The 22,703-nt window shown below is 46.8% G+C and overlaps 1 protein-coding gene across 1 annotated transcript; it reads left to right on the plus strand.

Moving 5' to 3' along the window:
- Positions 1-11,169: 11,169 nt before the first annotated feature.
- sox4a (SRY-box transcription factor 4a) lies at positions 11,170-14,831 on the plus strand. The gene has a single exon (XM_071545255.1). The coding sequence runs from the start codon at positions 11,675-11,677 to the stop codon at positions 12,800-12,802; it is 1,128 nt and encodes a 375-aa protein (XP_071401356.1). The 5' UTR covers positions 11,170-11,674; the 3' UTR covers positions 12,803-14,831.
- Positions 14,832-22,703: the final 7,872 nt, after the last annotated feature.

Consider the following 22,703-nt stretch of genomic DNA (forward strand, 5'->3'; position numbering starts at 1 on the left):
TCTCGCTCTGCGGTCGTTTTCTCAGGAGACTTGGTTAGATAAGACCGCCTGGGCTATAAAAGCAATGGGGAGCCTGGGGAGAAGATAGAGGCTGACATGCAGAAACATTCAGCAAGTGTGAAGTGTGAAGGCAAGAACCAGAATGTGCCGTTCTGAAGCGGTGAACACACACACACACACACACGCACGCACACACACACACGCTGTACGTGGATGACAGACCCACACAAGCCATTTCCTTTCTTTCTATCTCCTCGTCTGATCCTTCTTCTCCCTGTCTCCTCCTCCTCCTCCTCTCTTCCTGGAAGTTTCTATTTGTGGTGTCCCCCGAGGCCTCGGCATCAGTATGCTGTTATTGTCCAGTCAGACTGTGCTAACTTGAGCTGGTTGGCTTCTCATTCAAACACACACACACACACTTAAGCACACACACACATATATAAAGCGCATACATCGCCCATCAGAAGACTGTTTATTCCACCTGTTCTCTCTCCCTGCGACAACAGACGTGCTATTACTGTACATACAGCTCCACACCGTTGACTCAGTGTTGCGTAACAAACAGATATATACTCATCTGCTATTGCTTTCAGTTATAACGGGTATTATCTCATATCAGCATCTCACATTTAGTGCAGCAGCAGTCCAATTAATGAGCTAAACCCTCCTCCCTCCCCTCTGGACATTAGAGAAAGGGCTTTCTAAAAACGAAAGCGCAAGAAATATCTGTGTTAGCAAGTCATTTAGTCTCATATTCACTCCTCACGCCCCCTGGATAGACACATAGGTTACTATGCAGACTAACAGACAGTGTTTTTCAACCTACTCTTGGCCTGTGACTCAGGACTTGGGAGATCTTTCAGTTCATCAAGACAAAACCTGCAGCAGTGTCTGGTAAGTGGATTGAGGTTATTTGTTGGGATTTTGTCAGTAACACTAGTGCTACACTGCAAAAAAAAGGTCCATCAAAACAAGTCATTTAGTTTCATATTCAGTCTTAAAGTTGTATTTTTCTTAATGCAAGTGAATAATTCTGCCAACGTTGGTGAGATAATTCCACTTGTTTCCAATGTCGTGTCTCCTGGATCAGGGTTTTTTTCTTGAAACAAGGCAGAATAGATAGATCACTCCTCTAGCACTGAATAGATAGATCACTCCTCTAGCACTGAGCAATGAGTATTCAAGCAAATTCTTGAAACAAGTTGGTTGGCAAGGGAAACAAGTGAAATGATGTCACCGCATTGGCAGGTGATTTTTTTTTGCTTGTTAAAAAAAAAAAGACATTTTCATCAACATAAGACTAAAAGACAGTGTGTCCAAACCCTTAACAATGAGCCATCAACACCTCCTCTCTAAAGGTGTAACATTACAAGGCAGGTTCATACAGTACATGTGACACTGGCTTGGACTTACACACACACACACACACACACACACAGGAGAGGAGATGAGCCCAAAGGAGTCAACGGCAAGCTGCCACTCTTCCAGGTTCCTGCAGTCAGGCAGCAGCGCCGCTCCGCCGCTGGCTCAAGATGTGACCAACGCTCAGACGCTAATCAATGCAATACTCCCTAGGCATTGCCAGGGAATGACCCGTGTATGTGGCGGTGTGACACACACACACACACACACACACACACCTACTCAGACAGCCGACCGATTACGCATCATAACACAGCTGATTTGCCCCCTGGGTTGACACTCGCTGTCCAGTCCAATCATAATATCCTCCCCAGCCGGGCCCAGTGGTGTGTGTCTGTCTGCGCCCGAGTGTTTACATGTTCAGGGTTCATCTATGGTATTGCTGTTATTCCCGCAACGCTTTCAGCAACGCAATTTGTCACTGCGCATAAAGTGCTAAGCAAATACAAAAAAAAGCTGAAGGCGACAGTATGGGAGAAAAAGTGTGTCAGAGATTTTTGACCGGGGAGCGAGACATTTCTTTCTGAGAAAGAGGTCGCACTGGGCAATACTTGGAAAAAAAACTCTGGAAGGGCTTTGACTGAGCATTCTTGGCCTTAAATGTGTAGATGCTTACAAATAGCGCTTCGCCCGGAGCTATATGGGCGGTTCTGATGATATACCATGGCTCACGACCCAAATGGAGCCTCCGCAAACAGCCTCGAGTTTCCCCGACGAACACTTCTCCAATCCCCCCTGAACACAAGCCGGCCCCATCCTAACAGATTCCTTATGACCTCCGGAGCACAGAAACACAAAACGGCTCCCTCAGTCGCACACACACAAAAAAAGTGCTTGTTCGCCTGTAAACTCCCCATTAAAAAGATCTGTGGGCCAAACCACACTTCTCTGCTGCTGTCAGATGGCTGTTGTTTGCAGTGGCAGAGGCACAGCGTGAAGGGGTCTGGGGGTTTAAGGCAGCTACTAGTTTGGATGTCATACGAGAAGGACATTAAGACAAAGGCTGCGGGAAAACGAGCGAGCTTCAAAGCCGACGCGTAAACACACCCTGTAGTTATGATAAAATTGTGCGATTTACTGTAGGGGAACCGTGCATGCAGGCATGGATGTATGTACAGATGTAAGATATACGCCAGATGGAAACACATAGACACACACACACACTTTGTAACTCCGCTCTGAGCTATTTTGGGAGATGGGGAAGAAAATGGTCTGACTTGGCAAGTGTACATATGTGCAGCAGTGTAAGCAGCGGGTCCCAGTACATATGGGGAAGTATAGGGTCTGGCACATGTTTGGTGTGGTGACCCACTTTCCCCGCATCTGGACCTGATAAGTTCTCTCTCTCCAGCAATACCGAGAAAGAGATCTAGACAGCAACATCTCTATCTGTCTCTATCTGGACCGACTTTGAAACTTGGCTACAGCGGTCTAGAGTATCATCCATAATCAGCCAGCAGGGAATGAAGCCATGCGAAATGAAGAACACACTCCTCACTCCCCCTGGGTAGAAACATAGGTTACTATGCAGACTAACAGACAGTGTTTTTCAACCCGATCTTGGCCTCTGACTTAGATGGATGGTTCAGGTTTCAGAAGTCTACCTGATATAGAATGAAGTGGGAGATCTTTGAGTTCACCAAGAGAGAGCTTGCAGCTGTGTTTGGGAATTGAGTGGATTGAGGTTGTTTGTTGGGATTTTGTCCGTAACACTAGTGCTACACTGCAAAAAGTGCATCAAAACAAGTCATTTAGTTTCATATTCAGTCTTAAAATCTTATTTTTCTTAAAGCAAATGAAGAATTCTACCAACAAGGTGAGGTAATTCCACTTGTTTCCAGTGCAGTTTTACTTGTTTCGAGAACTTTCTTGAAGTGAAAAGTCTCACTCCACTATCAAGGGAATGACAGTTGATTCAAGAAAAAAACTTGAAACAAGTTGATTTGCATTGGAAGCATTGATATGATCGCATCCCACTAGCAAATCTTTTCACTTGTTTTAAGAAAAACAAAGATTTTAAGACCCCATACTAGATAAAATAACTTTTCATTTGGACATTTTTGCAGTGTAGGTCAAACATTTCTGCGAAAAATCCAACTTTAGCCTTTCTATATGACTAACCGGTGAAACACGAAACTGTGCAGAAGGTGCAGAAAGGGATTTTTTTTTTTTTCACAGAAATTCATTGATCTGCCCAATCTTCGCGAACCGATCCTCCTAACGCGTCAGCAGCCGTAACACGGAGGTCAGACGAACCGAGCGGAGTCACAGCTCACTGCGGATCACGCTATAGGCTTTAGGAAAAAATAAACCACCAGCGTCTTCAATTTCAAATCTCATCCGTGAGCCGCTGACCTCGCCGGCTCACACACCGACCCGGCGGGTTTTTACCTTCTCGTACTTCTCGCCTTTTTTTTTGTTTGTTTGGTTTTTTTTAAACTCCCCGAGGCCTATGGGTGTTCACCCCGGGATAAAGACGTCGTTAGTGTGACGGAGGTGTGTTGCTGTAGAGACTGACTCGGACTGCCGGGCGGGGTCCCGAGGGAGCCGCGCTAACGCCGGGGCTGATCTATCTGCTGCTCTATTGGTATCGATCCCTGTTTAGTGTCTGCACTGGGCACCGGGGACTAATGATCGCACACAGGCAGGCGGACACACAAACGGGAATAGACAGACTCAGCCTATATAGCGTGGAAGGAGATGCATGCCGAACACACACACACACACATATCCGCACCTGTCTGAACAGTGCACACACACACACACACACACCGTTCCAAAACCTCCTCCTCTCCCCATATCGCTGCCGCACTGCAGATAGTCTCCGCACAGAGAAACACACACACTCGCTCGCTCGCGTTTAAGCTCGAGTCGAGCCGGTGTAGCCACAACAACCGAGAGAGGAGATGCCAACCCGTCTACCCCCCCTCCTCCTCCCCTCCCTTCCTCCTCCTCCTCCGCCTCCGCCCCCGCCTCCGCCTCTGCTTCTCTCTCTCTCTCTCTCTCTCTCTCTCTCTCTCTGCAGCCGAAAGCCAGAGCAGACAGATAAGCAGACAGCCAGAGACGGACTAATCCTCCCACAGTGTGAGAGACGCTCGGGTGGCATGATGAAAATCAAGCTGAATTGAGGGAGGGAGAGAGAGGGAGAGAGAGAGGGAGAGAGAGAGGGAGAGAGAGAGGGGGGGAGGGAAGGGGAGGGGGGGGGGATTGGGGAGAGACGGGGAGGGACAAGAGGCAAAGGGGAAAAGTGAGGAGAGGATAAGGATTAGCAGAACGATGAAAAAAAAAAAGAGGCAGTTTTAAAGTGTTATTAGTGTGTGCGGGCTGAAAGGAGGGCTGAGAGTTAGTTAGGAATTGGCTGCGGCGATTCTATTTTGTAGTCTGTTGATTCCTCCTCTCCTCCTCTCCTCCGCCTCTCCACCTCTCCGCCTCCCTCTCTAGCGTTCGCCGCTATTCCGCCACCGCCGTCTTGCACTTTTTTTTTTTCGATAAACGTCGCTATTTCGCCTCTCTCGCCGTTTTTGCCCGCTTGCCAGTCTCTCAATCACCCCCACCCCTCCCTCCCTCCCTCTCCATCCTCTCTCTCTCTCTTTCCTTCTCTCCCTCCCCCCACTCATCCCTCTCTCTCTCTCTCTCTCTCTCTCTCTCTGTCTCTCTGTCTCTCTCTCCCAGTCTGACTGAGGCTGATGTAGGTCAGTACGTCTGGAGCCTGTCTGGAGAGCTCGCGGAGCCCGGTAGCGGTCCTCATCGACCCCCCCCCCCCCCCCGCAGTGAGGACACTGTCCCCCGGGCTACGTGAGGACAGAACCGGCCCGTACCCCGGAACCCGGACCCCGGAACCCGGACCCCGGACCCCGGACCCTGACCTGACCTGACCTCAGCGGACGCCTGCACACAGAGAGACGGGACGGGACGGGGGATGGATGGCGGATACGGCTGCCATCGAATGCTTAGATGTTGTGCGTGTGTGTGTGTGTGTGTACGTGAGAGTGTATATATGAAGGCGGAGAGAGAGAGAGAGAGAGAGACACCGAGAGAGACGGAGAGAACGGCAAAAGCGAAAAGGTAAAAGCGCTCCGGAGTTCGATCGGGGAGAGACGAAAGGGTTTTTCGAGGATACATTTTCATGCGTCGCGGCCGCCAGTCTGCACATCTCCCCCCCACCCCCCACCACTACCCCCCACCCCCCCACTCTATACTCCTGCCTCTGACTGCTGCCTCTCTCTCTCTCTCTCTCTCTCTCTCTCTGACTGTCTTAACTTCTCCAACGTTGCTTTCCAGACTCTCCGATCGGTTCTTCCCACGTCGGCAGCCATCGAGGATCCTGCAAAAAAAAACAAAAAAAAAAACATAGCGGCGACACAGCAGCAGCAGCAGCAGCAGCAGCACCGAACTCCAAACTCCACTTCTGTCTCTTCTCTCTCTCTCTCTCTCTTCCCCCCCCCCGAATCTTTGTTCTTTTTCCCCCCCCCCAGCTTTCCTTTCTGCGCAGTATATCCATTTCCTGCGGCCGGTTTCGGCTCCTATACGTTTCCAAAAAATATCCGTACGGAATCCCGGGAAAAAAAAAGCGAGAGTCGTCCTCTTCGGGGGGGGAAAATGCCACGTTATCGGTGAAAAAAAAAAAACGTCCGTCCATCCCCCCCCCTTCGCCCCTCTTCTGCCGCCGGACGACCTTTCGGCGAGGTATATACGACGACTTTTTGCGAACGGCGCCCGCTTGACGACTTCTCCGTCTCCCGGTTCTCTCTCTCTCTCTCTCTCTGCTCTCTGCTCTCCTTTCCTTCCCTTTACCCCCCTCCTCTCGCCTCTGCTCTCGTTCTCCGCTCCTTCCCACTCCTCTGGCTTTTAGACAATGCCCCCAAAAAAAGCCGATCGTCGTATCAGAGTGTCTGAGTGTAGTAGAGTGCAGCTCTGAGTGTGTCTGACTCTGTGTGTGTGTTTGTGCACAAGTGTGTGTGTGTGTGTGTGTGTGTGCGCGTGCGAGAGAGAGAGAGAGTGTGTGTGTAAGTGTGTGTCTGCGCTCTCGATTTGACTCCGCAGTGCGTCTGGGTCCTGCAGCGGTACACTGGTACTCGGCTTGCTCTGTCTCGCCGTGAGTGTGCATTTCTGTCTTGTTTGTGCATTTGTGTGTGTGTGTGTGTGTGTGTGTGTGCATGTGTGTGTGTGTGTGTGTGTGTGTTCCTGTGAGTTCGCCTGCATTGCCGTGACACAGCAATCATCTGACCTGCCTCGTCACCGCATCCGAGAGCGAGGGATGTCGGGAGTTCCCGGGGCGTGGCGTCGCCTTTGGCCACGCCTTCTCTCTCTCTCTCTCTCTCTCTCTCTCTCTCTCTCTCTCTCTCTCCCTCCACCTCCACCGGCGTCGTCTGGATTACAGCGCCGGCGGAGGGGAAAGCGAGCAAGCGAGGAAGGAGGGGGTCGCCCGATTGCTCCATCACTCTCTCTCTCTCTCCCTCTCTCCCGCTCTCTCTCTCTCTCTCTCTGATTTTATTTGTGCCGTCTCCTCTCCTCTCCCGCTTTGCATAGTCGTACTTTCTTCCATCTCTGCTCGGCTCGCACTGTCGAGGATGCTGTCTCGTTTCCATTCGTGCGCCCACCTGACACTCGCTCGCCCTTCCTCTCCACTACTTTTTCCGTTTCTCTGTTGCGCTGTTGCTCTCTCTCTGTTGTAAAACGTGAGGAAGGACGGATGGGAGAAAGGGAGGAAGAAGGGAAAAGGGGAAGGAAGGAGTAGTTAATCTCAACTTTTTCTGTCTCTGTGTCTCCAAATATAGGCTTGATTGTAAAAGGGAAGGAAGGATGGAAGGGAGGGAGGGAGGGAGGAAGGAAGGAAGGAAGGACATGACTAGTGATAGTCAATATACCTGTATATACAGTATGTAATTGAAAATGTTAGCAATGAAATGAATTAAGGAAGGAAGAAAAGATGTAAGGGGGGTAGGATGGAAGAAAGGAAGGGAGGGAGGGAAAGGGAATAGTTATTCACAATAACTTTTTCTGTCTGTCTCTCCAAATATAGTCTTGACTGGAAGGAACGAATGAACATACAAAGGAAGGAAGGATGGATGGAGGGAAGGGAGGAAGGAAGGAAGGGAAAGAGAGTAGTTATTCAAATAACTTTTCTGTCTCTGTTTCTTCAAATATAGCCTCGATCGTAAAAGGTATGGAAGAAATGGAGGGAACGAATGAACAAACGACGAAAGGAAATAAGGAAGGAGGGAAGGAAGGCAGGGAGGGAGGGAAATAGTTATTTTCAATAACTTTTTCCGCCTCTTGGACTAGTTATTCTCCACTCCAGTTATTCGCCACTTAAAAATAATTGAGTATGTTAGTGTTGTTGTGTAACTGTTGTAAAGGACTGACAGCAGTAGGTGGGTGAGATGGTGAGACGGCCACCTGCACTGTCTACCACATGCACACCAAACAGAGACAACATACTGCCTGTGGATGAGTCAGAGAGAGAGGAGGGGGGGGGGGGGGAGAGAGAGAGAGAGAGAGGGAGAGACAGAGAGAGAGGGAGGGAGAGAGTATGCAAATCAGTGCTTAGTCTTCAGTTTTTCTGTTTGACTGCAGGGTGGAGGGGACTTCCCACTGGTTTAAAACTTTCAATCCCTGGAAAAACTCCAATTCAGTTAGGGCTGGACACACACACACTCACACACACACACACACACGCACACACACACACACAAAGGCCTCATTGTGTTTGACCCCGGATGACGAGCAGGCAGGTCAAAGCGGCGCGTCATTCCTAGGCAGTTGAAAAAGGCAAGTACATGGTAATGAGTAACTCCATTTGACTGCATGCGGAGACACACACACTTACACACACACACACACACACACACACACACTCTTCAAGAAAGCAAGCTCCCTGCGTCTCACATTTCTGTTTCATGGCTTTCTGCTGTTGGTTTCTGATTTTCACCCCTTGCTTTAAAACACAGTGTGACGACTGTGAACTGTGTTCCCTTCTGGTTTATTACAGCCTCGGTTGTAAACCCACAATAAACCAAACCCACTGTGAAGAGGCAGACTCACACACACACACAGACTCTGTCAGCTCATATAGGCTCCAATGGGATTAGACTGATAGATCGGGCCAATACTGATCATTTATTAAAAATCAGATATCGGCCAGTTTGTGTCGTCCATCTCTGATATGATGGAGGTTCCTCCCCGACTGCAGCTAGCGAGGATGATTTTATTATTATTTTTACTTCTGATTTTTATTTCCAGTGTGGTGTAGGAGGATTTTACTCCACAGCTTCAGGGGGTTTCAGTTTATAAAACCTGCAATGAAACCTGCCTCACCCGGCCTCAAGGGGCTGCTCGCCCATCTAGAAGAATTTCAGTGGAGAGTTTTAGTGTCCCATGATGGTCTAAATGCTGTTTCAGAGGCTTTTTCCACCCTGACAAGAATACAATTCCGGGGGAAACACTGACTATTAGTACAAAACATCAGCAGCTTCAACCCAAAAGTATCAGCGTCTGCCTTTAAAAGCCCATATCGGTTTATAGTTTCTACTACACAGCACACACACACACACACACGGAGACTTTTGCGAAGTTGCTGCAAGAGCCCCAGTCTCCCACAGCACTCTCTCATAATGACAGCATCCCTTTAGGCGTCAACAGAGCCGAGACGGAGCGCTGGGTGTATTTGGGGGTAAACACATGGCTCCGGCAGCTCTGAAGATGACAGAGCGGATAGGGGGCCCGGCAGAGAGAGGCTCCGGCATCCCGGGCCCTTGCCGGAGCCGCGCATCTGCCACCGAACACAGAGTGGAAAGCTACCTGACAGCTGCTTCTCACACATCAGATAAGATTACAGGTATACGCGTCACACCTGTTTAAACAAACCTTTGTGCGCGCCGCTGTGTGTGTGTGTGTGTGTGTGTGTGAGTGTTTTAAGCCCATGAGAGAGAGAGAAAAAGATAGAGAGAGAGAGAGATAGAGAGAGAGAGATAGAAAACAGTGGGGTAATCGTAACGGCAGGTGCATGCTTGTAATTGGGGCAGCTCGAGATATAGACTGATAAAAGAAGGCTCATGATTATTTATGTGTTTGATTTATGGGAGCACATAAGGGGGGGTGGGGGGGGGATAGGGGTTGAGCTGTGAAATTTTAAACACCTTTCAACTTAATGTTAGCGGGCGCAGGATGTAAAGGGTGACTTTTCCCCACCTTTTTATTTGTGGAATAGTTTTTACCCATCTTTTTTTTTTTTTTATAAATCTTGACCTAAATTAAGAGTATGTCATAATAAAAGGCGTCAAACATGTATGTTACAGTACATGAATATCTTAGATCTATTCTCTAAAAAAAGCAGAAATGTATGACTTTTTGTTATGTGATTTTTTTTTTTTTCTTTTGCTGGTTTCTTTCCTTATGACCATGACCGACCGAAGCTCGGTTTACCCACCTTTTTATTTACCACTACATCACTGAGCGGGCCTATTTGAATTACACACAGAGAGTGTTCAAGAGTGTGTTATGAGGGTGTGAAAAACAGTTATGCTGTCGTCTGCCGAGAGCCCTCAATACCAGCCGATGACATCACCGGCATGATTTAATGACTGTAGCCCAACTGATTAGGACAGAGATAAATCTGCTGTACATGGTAACACACACACACACACACACACACACACACACACACACACACAATGTAAACCTCATCAGCTCCCTTTGGCTCTAGTCTGACATCTAGCGACACTGCCGGTAATGTGATCATACATGACACAGGCATGTTAACATAATGGGGCTGTGGGCTGTGCAGCAGGAGGAACCTGTGCATTACAGAGCGTGCAATTACATCTGGGGGTGGGAGACTGTAGCCTTGGCCGTGAGTGTAACTTTCTTTTTTACTCGCACAGAGGCTGGTGTGACCCTGATACATAACTGTCCTCTCTCATGAGAGCCATAATTATTGGTTTCAAGGTTGCTGCTTTTATGGTTTACCATCATTGCAGTGATGCAGAGGGTAAATAAATGAGTAGGTAGACTGTCACCTTCCAGCGGTGAGCATCAGAGGCCAAACAGCCACCCATACACACAAAAATGAGTTATGTTTTCAGAAAAAATATATATCCACATTCATTTATGCGTTTTCCCCCTCTTAAAACACCCTATCTTCATCTAACTTCCATCACTGTGATATGACTTACTGTGCTATATAATATGAATTTATGCTGTAATCAGTTATTTCAGTCCTAAAAAGGTGTGAACTAAAAATAGGTGGATAATTGGGTTTAGGTGGCTTTACCCTCCACTACATCCCTGCTTATACTGCAATCTATTGAACAAAACATGTTGTGTTTTCTCAGCATTTCCTCGTCCCCTTATTACACATCATCTAAATTTAGTCAATATTCATCCACATGGAACTAATGCAGTTCTAAGTATATCCTTGCAGGTTCCCCTTGCAGCGGGGGAAAGGACACCATGTTCCTTTAAAAACACACACAGACGCACACATACACACATACACATACACACACACACCAAGTTTGCCTTTCTTCCAGTGGAGTCTGACAGGAATGAGGTCAGACACACCGATCCTCATTGCACATTATTATTATTATTACCCGTTTTTTTTATTCAGCCAATGGGCGGCCGGGGGGCGTGGTTTGTCTGAAAAATCAGGATGGAGACAGCCGCTGATTGGCGCGTATATCTCGCGATGAGGGTATAAAACGGCGAGGTTCTCGTTGTTGTGTTTACAGTAACGTTACAGAGCGCTCAGGAAACAGGGAGACTATGAGACAGCGCAGCCGCTCCATTCAGCCACATGGTTCTCCAACCGCACAGACAAGCTGCGCTGCAGACAGCCAGGTTCACATAAGAGACTCACACTGCTGCTGTCCACAGCGACGCGTTTTCAGCCTTGCCGGGCGAGTTTTCAGCCGCACGGGCAGTTGAAAGTTGCTGTAAACTATAGGGTCGGGATTTGATCTTGTTTCCGTGCGTCTGTTTTTCTTAAGAGACACTGGAAACGCACTGGAAAAGTTGAGCGGCCAGGCGTCTCCAAAACGGACCGAACTGAAAAGAGACAGAAGAGACTTGGAGGAACTTTTTTTTCAAACCTGTATCCATCAGTGATCTGCCTCCTCAGAACGCGTCTGACATTAAAACAAACTGAGGAATTAATCGTTTTTGTGATAGCACGCAGAACTTTGTCAAAAATCACAGCGCTGTCGAAGAGAGGCAGAGTATTTCCAGACAGCTGAGGCACTCGGAGGAAAGGATGGTGCAGCACATGAGCCACACGGAGAGCGCCCACGCTCTTTCCCCCGGCGGGGACTCCACGGACTCGGGAGAGATGGACTTGGAGATGGACGCGTCTCCGACCCCCGAGTCCCCTTCCTCCGGGGAACGGAGCGACGTGGCGTGGTGCAAAACTCCGACGGGGCACATCAAGAGACCCATGAACGCGTTCATGGTCTGGTCTCAGATCGAGAGGAGGAAGATCATGGAGCAGTCTCCGGACATGCACAACGCCGAGATCTCCAAGCGGCTGGGGAAGCGCTGGAAGCTGCTGAAAGACACGGACAAGATCCCGTTCATCCGCGAGGCGGAGCGGCTCAGACTCAAACACATGGCCGACTACCCAGACTACAAGTACCGTCCCAGAAAGAAGGCCAAGTCGGTAAGCGGAGCGAGCAAGCAGGCGGAGCGCGGGGAGAAGAGCGGGGAGCGCAGCGCCAAGCCCGGCGTTAAAAGAAGCCCCGGGTCGAAGGGGGTGAGCAGGACGCACAAACAGGGTGGCATCAAGACGAGCGCACCGGTGCAGGACTATGCGTCTCCCGGTGACCACCACGCGCTCTTCAAATCCAGGTCAGTGTCTGGGGCCAGGCAGATACCGGAGAAGCGCACCGGAGAGGCGAGGCGCGGCCACATGTTCGGCGGGGCAGGCAGCCTGGAGAGCGGACCTCCCTCCGTGGGAGTACCGGCCAGTCCCACCCTCAGCAGCTCGGCGGAGTCCAGCGACCCGCTCAGCCTGTACGAGGAGCAGAGCCCGGCGGCCAGCGAGTCGTCACCGGCGGGCCACACCGCGCGGCTCCGGTACGCCCGCGCGTCCTCTCCGACGCCGTCAGCCTCTCACTCTTCCTCCTCCGTGTCATCCTCATCATCAGACGAAGAGTTCGAAGACGAGCGACTCGAGCTGAACCCGAGCCCCGGGTTTGAGAGCATGTCCCTGGGCGGCATGGGCTTCTCCGACGCGGAGCTGGACCGGGACTTGGACTGGAGCTTCGGGGAGTGCGGGGCGGGATCTCACTTCGATTTCCCCGACTACTGCACCCCGGAGGTCAGCGAGATGATCTCAGGAGACTGGCTGGAGTCCACCATCTCCAACCTGGTGTTCACCTACTGAAGGAAGCGCGGCGTCCCCCCCCACGTTTAGAACAGTGTAAACCCCCCCGACAGGCAAGTGCGTGCGTCCAGACCAGAATATTTCCGCCATTCTTTCACTAAATAAGGGAGAGTGAGACCAGGAAAGAAACGGTGGCCTGTGTGCGCGTTGAAGCCCGGGTACGCGCAAGTTACCGCTCACAGACTTGGACTGCGCTCGGTGCGTTTGCCGGGAGCGCGCGCAGACGGGGGAAATGCTTAGTTTGCATTTGGACACAGAGGAGGAGTGAATGTAAGCAGAGAGCAGTGAAACACACGGACTTCAACTGAAATATTCAATCCGATCCGCTGTGGATGAGGACTGAGACTGAACATTGAATATTTATGTTACTTTGGGTAGGCAAAAGGGACACTTATTGGAGAGCTCGTCATGTTGGGTTACCTTTTGTTTATGATATAGCCAATTCACATTGACCATCAAGTTGATATTCAGGTGTATTTTTTGTTTCTCCAAACTCGAGATAATTTCAATATCAACACGCATGCCCTCCCGCATAAGGAGGTTTTTGTTGTTGTTGTTATATGCGTAAAGTGTTCATTGCTGCGTAATTACGCAATGTGTGTGACCATAGGACACAATTCACTATCACCAGCTTCTCTTTCAACGGCAGGACTTTCAGAAAAAAAAAAAAAAAAAGACTGACTCAAAACTTCAGAAAAACCCTTTCTGAACCTTTTTAAACACTCAGTGCACAATTCAGGACCAATGCTCCCCAACGCGCATCCTTTCTGCCTAGTGCTTCAACTTTGTAGTTCCTCTGTGTCAGATGACGTTTTTTTTATATTGATGTATTTATACCGGCCAAACTTTTTTATACTTAGAAGTATTGTTCTCGTACAGGTCTCGTTTGTGTGTGTGTGCACATACACCTGTCTGTATCCAGCGCGGAAGGGCTAGAAGTGTATCTTATTTAAAATGTCGACTTCTCTCACTTTTAAGGAGATTTGAGTGTGTCATGATTTTCTACTTGTATTTTTGTACAAAATCTATAGAAGGGGGTTTTTCCGGCGAGTGGGTAGCCTACAACATTGTTGTTTGGGTCTACATTGGTGTTTAGAACTGCAGAGGGGGGTTTGTTTGGCACAATCTGACCTCACACAGTGTTTACAGTATTTACCCACATGCTTCTTAATGGCACAGTGACTCCAGTTTCACCAGCCAAGTAAACAAAGCGCCACTGAGGCTCCCCAGTCTGAGTGGTGACTGTGTTGCTCCAGTACACATAGACCTAAAGTATATGAGTGAAAGATCCCAGAGAGTCACTGTTTGGATAGAGCTAATACCTCTGTGTGCTTTTTATCAAGATAAGTTTTATTTGAACCACTGGATGGAATTTCACACTCATTCCACTTTGCCTAGACTTGGAGGGAGGGAGATGTATGAAGTGCTTCATCTGTTATTGCGCAAATTGCATCAAAAAATAGTATTTAACCTTTCTGTACCTGTTGGCTAAGTATAGCAGGCTAATTGTTTTCCTATATTATGGCATGGCAAATAGCATTTGTATTTCAGATTCAGGTATATGTAGCTATAGCTGTTGTGTTTAAGATTTTTAAAAGAATAATAACATGAAGATATTTATGTATACTGACTGTACTATAAGCAAAGATTGTGTGTTTTATGTATGATTATGATCAACGACAGGCACTAGGGCGGCCATCTTTGGACATCCTTATGTTGAAGATGATTGTGGTCCAGGAGTTTCTTTCTTTTTTTTTTTTTTTTAAATCTTCAGACATCTTTTCTATTGTCTCTTTCTTTTTTTCATTTGTGCAATATGCTGTGTATGATCATGTTTTGTCCAATCATGCCAATATCATTTGATGTTTAGAACTCAAAACCAGCCAATGTTTGGGTCAATCACTGCCTCTCAGACCTCTGTACAGATTGTTGTTTTTTTTTTATTTTTATTTTTTTTTTTGTTGTTTTTTCTTCCAAGAAGGAAATAAAATCAGCTGGAACTGAAAAGTATCAAGTGTCTCTGCCTGTGCTTTTGATCACCTGCACCCCTATAAATCAGAATCATCAGCTTGCAGCTTCATGCAGCACAATATAAAGAGATAACTGGAGCAGTCAGACGTATTGAGGCCCCTTTTGAAAGGTGAAAAGCACACTCCACAAAAGGTGGGTCTTCATTATCACATTCCACGGCTGAACCTCTTACAAAGATCCAATCTGATGGTGGATGTTTGCACTCTGTGTGTGTGTGTGTGTGTGTGTGTGTTTGCTGTAGGTAAGTGTGCAGCTGCAGACTGTGAATCAATAGCCCGCCAGTGAATCAATAGGAGTGGTCTCTCTCCCTCTCCCTCTCCCTCTCTCTTTCTGATTCTACACGTGGAGAAAACGTGGCTGCCATGGAAACACTGTATCCAAGAGAGAGGCTGCAATCCACTGGGGAGTCGCGTGCCGCTGTGTGTGTGTGTGTGTGTGTTGAGGGATAAGGGACACAGACTGATCCATCGAAGGGGGCGGGGGTGTCAGACATTTCTGCAAGGCATGACTGGAATAAAGGAGGAGGAGGAGGCGGCGGCTGGAGTAGGTACTGTGTGTGTGTGTGTGTGTGTGTGTGTGTGTGTGTGTGTGTGTGTCTGTGTGTGGGTGTGTGTGCCCAAAAGGGAGGGTGAGTGGTTAGGGGGGGTGTTTGTCTGTCCTGGTGGATCGTGCAGGAGACTGCTCCCAAATCCAATTAATTCCTTCTGGATGCATTCATTTGTCTAGTACATCTGATGAGAAAGAGAGAGAGTGAGAGAGAGAAAGAGAGAGAGAGAGAGACCCCTGAGGTACAGTATTTAGTGTGTATCAATTTACGCCCTATTCCACAAGAGACACTGGTAATTATTTCCATCTCTCTCTGTCAGGAGAGCAAGGCCGTCTCCAGCTTTAGTTTGACATCTCTGGGTGGGTAATGAGAAAGATAAGGCATGGTCATTACACACACCGTCCCAAAGAGGAGACACTGGCCCAGATGTCTGCAATAGCCTGGAGATCACACAGGGAAAGATACTGTGGTGAGAGAGAGTGTGTGTGTGTGTGTGTGTGAGAGAGAGAGAGAGAGAGAGGGGTGTGTCCCCGTTTAAGACCCACTGAAAGTCCAATCATCCCCCAGTCTGATGGGTATGAGGAGATACAATGAAAGAGAGATGTGAAGTCCCTCCCTATCACACACACACACACACACACACACACACACACACACACACACACTGACACAGAGACACACACACACACACAAGCATGAGTGTAAATAGATGCATTCATGTGCGTTTAAGAGGGCAAGCTGTGCACTTGACCTTCATGGCTGATCTCAATAGTTAATTGGTGTCCTGTGTTAACCTGGATGCATTTAACAAAGAAGTCCAGGTCAGGGTCTAACTACAGTATGGTCTGTACTGTATAAACACTACATGTTATAGAAATGTGTTGCACTCCACTGTAGCAAGTACTGAACTACAGATCTTTGGTTTTCTGACTGTTCATGAGATGCATACTGGAAGAATAATTAGCTGCATTTAACTATTTACTATTAGGAAATACCATTATAAGCTTTGATATTTGATAACAAATGAATTGATTTTTACAAAACAAAAAGTACTAATCTGATTGGATTTTTCTCTTTCAAAGGCTAAAGAAAAGTCTGCATCATATTCCTATCAATAATATTCTTATGGACCTATAGTCTCCTATCAATAATATTCCTATACTATTCTTATAGACAGTGTGTGTATGTGGTTCTCAATAGTGAGTTAATAGTAACTTTATGGTACTTTATGACATTTTAACTCCTATGGTATCCCTATAATATTCCAGTCATATGCCTATAGAGTCTTATAGTGTGTCTGTGGTATTCAGTAGTGAGTTTATACTGACTTTATGTTATTTTTTATTCTCCTATGGTATTACAAGACGATTCTGTGGTATAATGACCAAAAGTAGCATGGTATTTTAAAGTTTTGCTATGATATTTGTATAGTATCCTGCCATTTATTATAGGAAATTCTTTTCGTTCTTTTACATAAGAGTTTTATGGATTTCCACACTGTGACAGGAGAATGATTGAAGTACAGGTGGATTATAGACTATATGGATCACAAATAGACAACTATAATCCCCCGTAGGAATATCATGGGAATATTATAGTGATACAATAGGAGATGAAAATGCCATAATGTACGATGAGGTCACTATAAACTCACTATTGAGTAAAGCTGACACACTATAAGTCCCTATGGGAATATTATAGGAATATTATAGTGATACCATGGGAGATTAAAACTATTAAGTATGATAAAGTCACTATAAACTCACTATCGAGCAACACACAGACACTATAAGCTCCTATAGGAATATTATAGGAAACATCACGGTGATTTTTTCGCAGGCTGCCGGTGAAGTTGAAGGCGGGACACAAAGTCATAAGGCATGAACAGACAAAGAAAATATCCAAACACCGCTGTAATGGCATGCAACCCAACTTTGTTTCATTGATTTCCGTCAGTGCGCTCCTGTCGTCTCTGCAGCCTCTAATAACAAGGTGCGAATAAAACACGAAGACAGCTGAATAACATTTTATCCGATGGAGGAGCGGAGATCACAAAGTTGGACTGGAGAGAGAAAAAAACTTTTTATCCCGAGTCATGTGTCAGCGTTATGAGTTGGAGACAAAGGAGAGAGACTTGAACCCGGGCTGTTCAGGCGAAATGTTCGGGAAAGTGGAATCAGCTAGACTTGGAAACCAGCAGGAATCTGACAGGTAGGCTATAGCCTCCTCTCTGCTATTAATAACTTGGTTTGATTTATTTTATAAAGCAATATGTTCTTCAATTTCTCGCCTCATCACAGTGCCATCAAAGTACTTGTCTTTACCGGGACGGCTACATCATGTTAAAAATAAGATTGTTTTTGGCTTCAAAGTTAGTAAAGACACATTTTCTCACAAAGGAATGATTACAATGCATTTATTCATATATAAAAAGTCGTCCAGTGGTAGTTTGTGGGACTTTATACACATCCGTGGATGTCTTATAGCTACTGATGCTACAGATTATGAAGGCAACTTCTTCCAGGCTTGCTTCAGCAACCGTGTTATTCATACGATTGCAAATGCAAATTAATTTTATGTAAATTCTTGTCGCTATTAAGTGAGGTTTGGAGTGCTCGCTGACTGCCCCGTTTCAGCACAGCGAGGGCTGGACAGCGGTACCCTGGAATTGTGTGTGTGTGTGTGTGTGTGTGTGTGTGTGTGTGTGTGTGTGTGTGTGTTTCTTTTGGGACATTACCAAGAGGACATGTTTGGGGTTCCAGACCACCTAGAGCCACAAAAGCCACAAAAACCTCACAAATAGACACATTTATCATTTTACTGGGAATTTGCACTCATACAAATTTGCACACCGCCTCAGTTTTACATACAGTACATACATTGTTGTACATGGTGCAGTGAGTACTATGTGTTTGCCTGAAGGGGTGGACACTTGGCTGGGCAGATGCACAAAGTACAGTACAGGGTCAAATGGTGATCGATGGTGGTGCAGAGGGGGGAGGAGGAGCCCGTAGAACATGTTTGCCCCGGGGCCTTGAGCAGGATACACAGGACAGCGCCCCCATTGAACCTCCATCAACAGATAAGCCTCGGACTGCCATGAATTCACGATTCATAACGTGAAAACAGGGCTATACGTTACAGCTGTAAACTTTTTACAGTGCTTCTTCAATGCAAAAATCACTCATTGTAGCCCGTAAACACATCATCACATGTCATATCATAGCAGTAATATCTGTCAATAACAGACCTAGGTAAAATAAATCCTAGTGTTTACTCTGCTTGGAGCACCAGCTGGGTGGGGATTTACTGCGTCAGGGTAATGCAGATCAGAATCTGAATCACTGTGTTTGCCAAGTCCAATAAATGTACAGGAGTTTGCCTTGGTGACATGGGTGCAGTTACAACTAAAGTCATAACATGAGTATATAGAGGCACATGTGGAGCAGGGACAGCTGGGCTTCACATTCAGTGCAAGTGGACAGTGTAAGACACACAACAGACAGTAAACACATCATATCTATATACATTTAAATTCAGCCGCATATGTGTTCAGACAACATGGCACACGGTGTGGTGGCAGCTGTAGAGAGGGATGGTTACTGCTGAGCAGTGCATTGAAACAGTGAACCTTGACTGAGGAATACTGAGTAGTAGCAGGACTAGTAGTATATGCTTGTAAAGCAAGAAATAAATGACAATGACTTGTTCAGACATTCTGAGTAGTGTAGATAGCTGTGTAAAGCTGTGTTCACACTGCAGCTGAAAGTGTCCCAGTTCTGATTCTTCCCTTACATATGACACAGGTCTGATGTTTTCTAATCAGTGTGAACCGCAAAAAGCTGCATGGAGTCACACTTGTTCAATTCCGGTCTGGACCACATGGATGTACGGTACAAAATCAGATCCTGAGGCATGCGACCTACATGTGACTTGTATTTGAATGCTCAAATCGGAATTTGTCAGTGTTTCCATGACAGTAAGTGCATTACAACATTCACCTGAGACAACTGTCATAATAACATCAGATATGAACATTGATCCAAAAGCATCAGACATGAGCAGCAAGTCAGGATTGAGCATGAAGGCCTGCGGTAAGAATGTAGCCTACTACTATAAGATTGTAGACTGGATTGGAGAGTGGAGACTGAGTTGGTTGGAGGCCTGGGAGGCAGTTCTTGGGAGGAGGCTGTTGAGTTGGTGGTTTTGGTCTCACTGGACCGGTGCTATCTCCCAGAGGAAAGCTTTTATGAAACAGGTGGGTAGGATGGTTTGTGGTAATCCGTCTTGCCCTTTTCTTCACCCTGGCATTGTGCTGCTGACATTGGAGCTTGAAGAAAGCAGAGCATGGTGGAGGATATTAAGATGCCTTTCGATTATCGAACCTAAGAGCCGGTTGAAACACTGAGCGACCTCAGTTCCTCGGGAAGAACGTCCTTTGTTAGGCCTTCTTAATTAAGTACGAGATGTAATCATCCTGTTTGAGGATGTTGATGACTGGATGACTCAGCTCAGTTCACTGAGTTCATCTGCAGAGGATGATGAGCAAGCCGGTTTCTTAACTCCATCCTCCACATTCCCCACAGTTTTGAGTGTTCAGTCATTCTCTTTCACGTACAAGGACCCATAATGCTTTACTTGAAGTGCGATGTTAAATATCATGTAATTAACTGTACAGTCCCGTAAAGTATTCAACCCCCTACAGTTTTTACATATTGGGTGTTTTGTATGATGTTCTGATTGTGCTTATAATGCCCTTATGATGCCTTATAATACCTCAGGAGCACCACTTGAAGTAAAGTGTTACCTACGGACAAATTGCTGTTAAGCGTTTGTGTCAACCACAAACTTACACTGCCTGACAGGTACATTGCAGGCGGAACAGTCTGGTGTTTCGGGACTTAGAGGAGGGGAAATAGCAAACACCTCTGTCAGGAAGCATCCTGTCCGCTCAGAGGGGAGAGGGGATGACGCTCAGCCGGAGCGGACCGGTGTCAGGTACTGTGAGTTGTGAATCAGAGAGAACGATTCCAAAAATGGCTTTCCTGTGATTGAGTCAGCTTTCTGGCTCACTCACTACACTATTGATTTGCTCGGTGGCCAATCCCTCCAATCTCTCCTATCTGGCACCTAAGAGGGTTAAACAAAACCAGTACAAGTATTTACAAATGCTATTTGAGCCAGGTCTGATCAATAATGTAGGTGTCAATCATGCATTGTTAATCTGAATGACAGCCCAAGATGGTTCCTTGGTATAGACACTATTGCACTCTTGTTAGGGGGAGGATTGACCTGTACTTTTCTGTTCGGTTAAGAATTTACTGTTGTTTTCCTGTGATGCTACGCATAATAATTAACTCACTAATTCCTCATCCAGGGATGGAACAGAAGAATTCTGGACACCAGCCCAGCATTTGACTACTGTTTCCCTATGACCTTGTAAATTCAACTGCAGGCTAGTGAGGACAATTTTTTTTTTTACAAGTCCTGACTGAAAAATAGCACCGTAGCGTGGGCCAGTGGGTTGGTAAAGTTTCCGTCCTCACCGTGTGTTCAGAGCCTCTCTCAGGGCCAGGGGTGAAAAGCTGTAAAAGGGCACTTTTGCAAAAATGTTTGCAAGGGTCAGGGAGCACGGAGATATATATATATATTTTTTTACACTGTCTCTAAATTCTGATCTGCGGTGACTTTAGAGAGGAAGAGGCTGTTCTGATTTTCTACCACGGCCTTAATAGCAGTTTAAAGTTCAAATCTGGGCTTTGAAAGCTCATACACAAATGAGGCCCCTGCAGCTATGGCCATGCTTTTGAACACTGAAATGAGTCCAGTCAACAGGCAAGAAAATAATACGACTCATTACGGTGACTCACTGGCTGCGCAGCTATTATGTTTTTATTTCCTTATTATTTTATTATTCTAAAGAGGCAAATTAAGGGCATCCTCATGTGTCCCGCAATGACCTCAGTACTTGGACTCCACAAACAGCATTAGCTATACTGTCATGATGCAACTGATGTTGAGAAAAAAAAACAGAAAGCCATCCTTAAGTGTGTCCAAGACAGTTAAAATTAAGAAATACCCTTCTGATTGATCCTGGCTTTCACTTAACTATGTAAAACCCTTTATAATATTTCAGCGTTTCTTTGCAGTAGCCAGCAATTCATCTGAAATGTAGCCATGGTTTGTCAAATCAATTTTAAATGAACGCATGTGTTTAGGACTGGCAAGCACATTAGCAGTTGTTCAGAGGAGAGAGAAATTACATTATCATCATTCCATTTCCTCATTCGTCGTGCCCATGCCCGTCACCAGCAGTTAGGTGCAGAGTAATGCTTTCTAATTGACGTGCGCTTCTTCTTCTTCTTCTTCTTCTTCTTCCGCTGCCAATTTCAGACTGGTGGTAAACTGACGGTTCGCTCAGTCGACCCTCTGTGGAGGACTGCAGAGGAACGTGAGTCATTTTCACCATTCTCACCACTTTTGGCCCGTCCTCGCTCCTCCTGAGGCGGAAGAATCGAATCTGTTGTTGGTTTAAACAAAGCATTCAAATGGGAGTGAGAGAGCTGTAGGGGCGCTCTTTTGTGGGCCCATATGTATGCTTTTTGTGTGTGTGTGTGTGTGTGTGTGTGTGTGTGTGTGTGTGTGTGTTGGAGTGTGTGCGCGAACATGTGTGTGCCTCGCTACACGTCTGGGGAAGCTGCGAGATATGTTGTTGTGACATGCCTTGTCTTCCGTTCTGTAGAAAAACAAAGACAGTCGCTGCTGGATCCAGACAGCATAACTAATTAGTCACGAACACACATGCAGCCGCACAAACACACACACACACACACACACACACACACACACACACACACACAGCATGCATACATGCGGGAGCCAGCGAGTAGGATATGATGTCACCTCCATAACCATAATTACCCGTCATAAATCATGTGGTGTGACACCCTGTCACAGAGTGAATGGGTGTCCTCTGTGCCAGCCAGGGATGGCTGCACTTTACTGCTGGGTGCCAGTGTGCCACCGCACTTCGCCTGCACCAAGGACTCGCTGCGACTCAAGTGTGTGTTTTGACACTCACTTTTCTTCTCCCATCAGAGCCTCCTGAACGATACAAAGTGTTCTTTTATGGTTCCTTCGCTATCGTTTAGCGACAGTCGCCGCGCGTCTGACAATGCGGCGTCGTGTGTGGGTTCTTCTTCTGTGGTGGTTGTATGTCTCTGCGTGTATTGTACAGTGTGGGGTAGGGTTCGACCGATGTGGGTTTTTGAAGGCCGATACCGATGTCAATATTTTTGGATCAATATATTTAAATTTGACCAT

The sequence above is a fragment of the Centroberyx affinis genome, unplaced genomic scaffold, assembly GCF_046629955.1.
Source record: "Centroberyx affinis isolate AG114_WGS23_722 - 3 ecotype Tasmania unplaced genomic scaffold, CSIRO-AGI_Caff_v1 ptg004823l_1, whole genome shotgun sequence".
In the NCBI taxonomy this organism is placed as follows: domain Eukaryota; kingdom Metazoa; phylum Chordata; class Actinopteri; order Beryciformes; family Berycidae; genus Centroberyx; species Centroberyx affinis.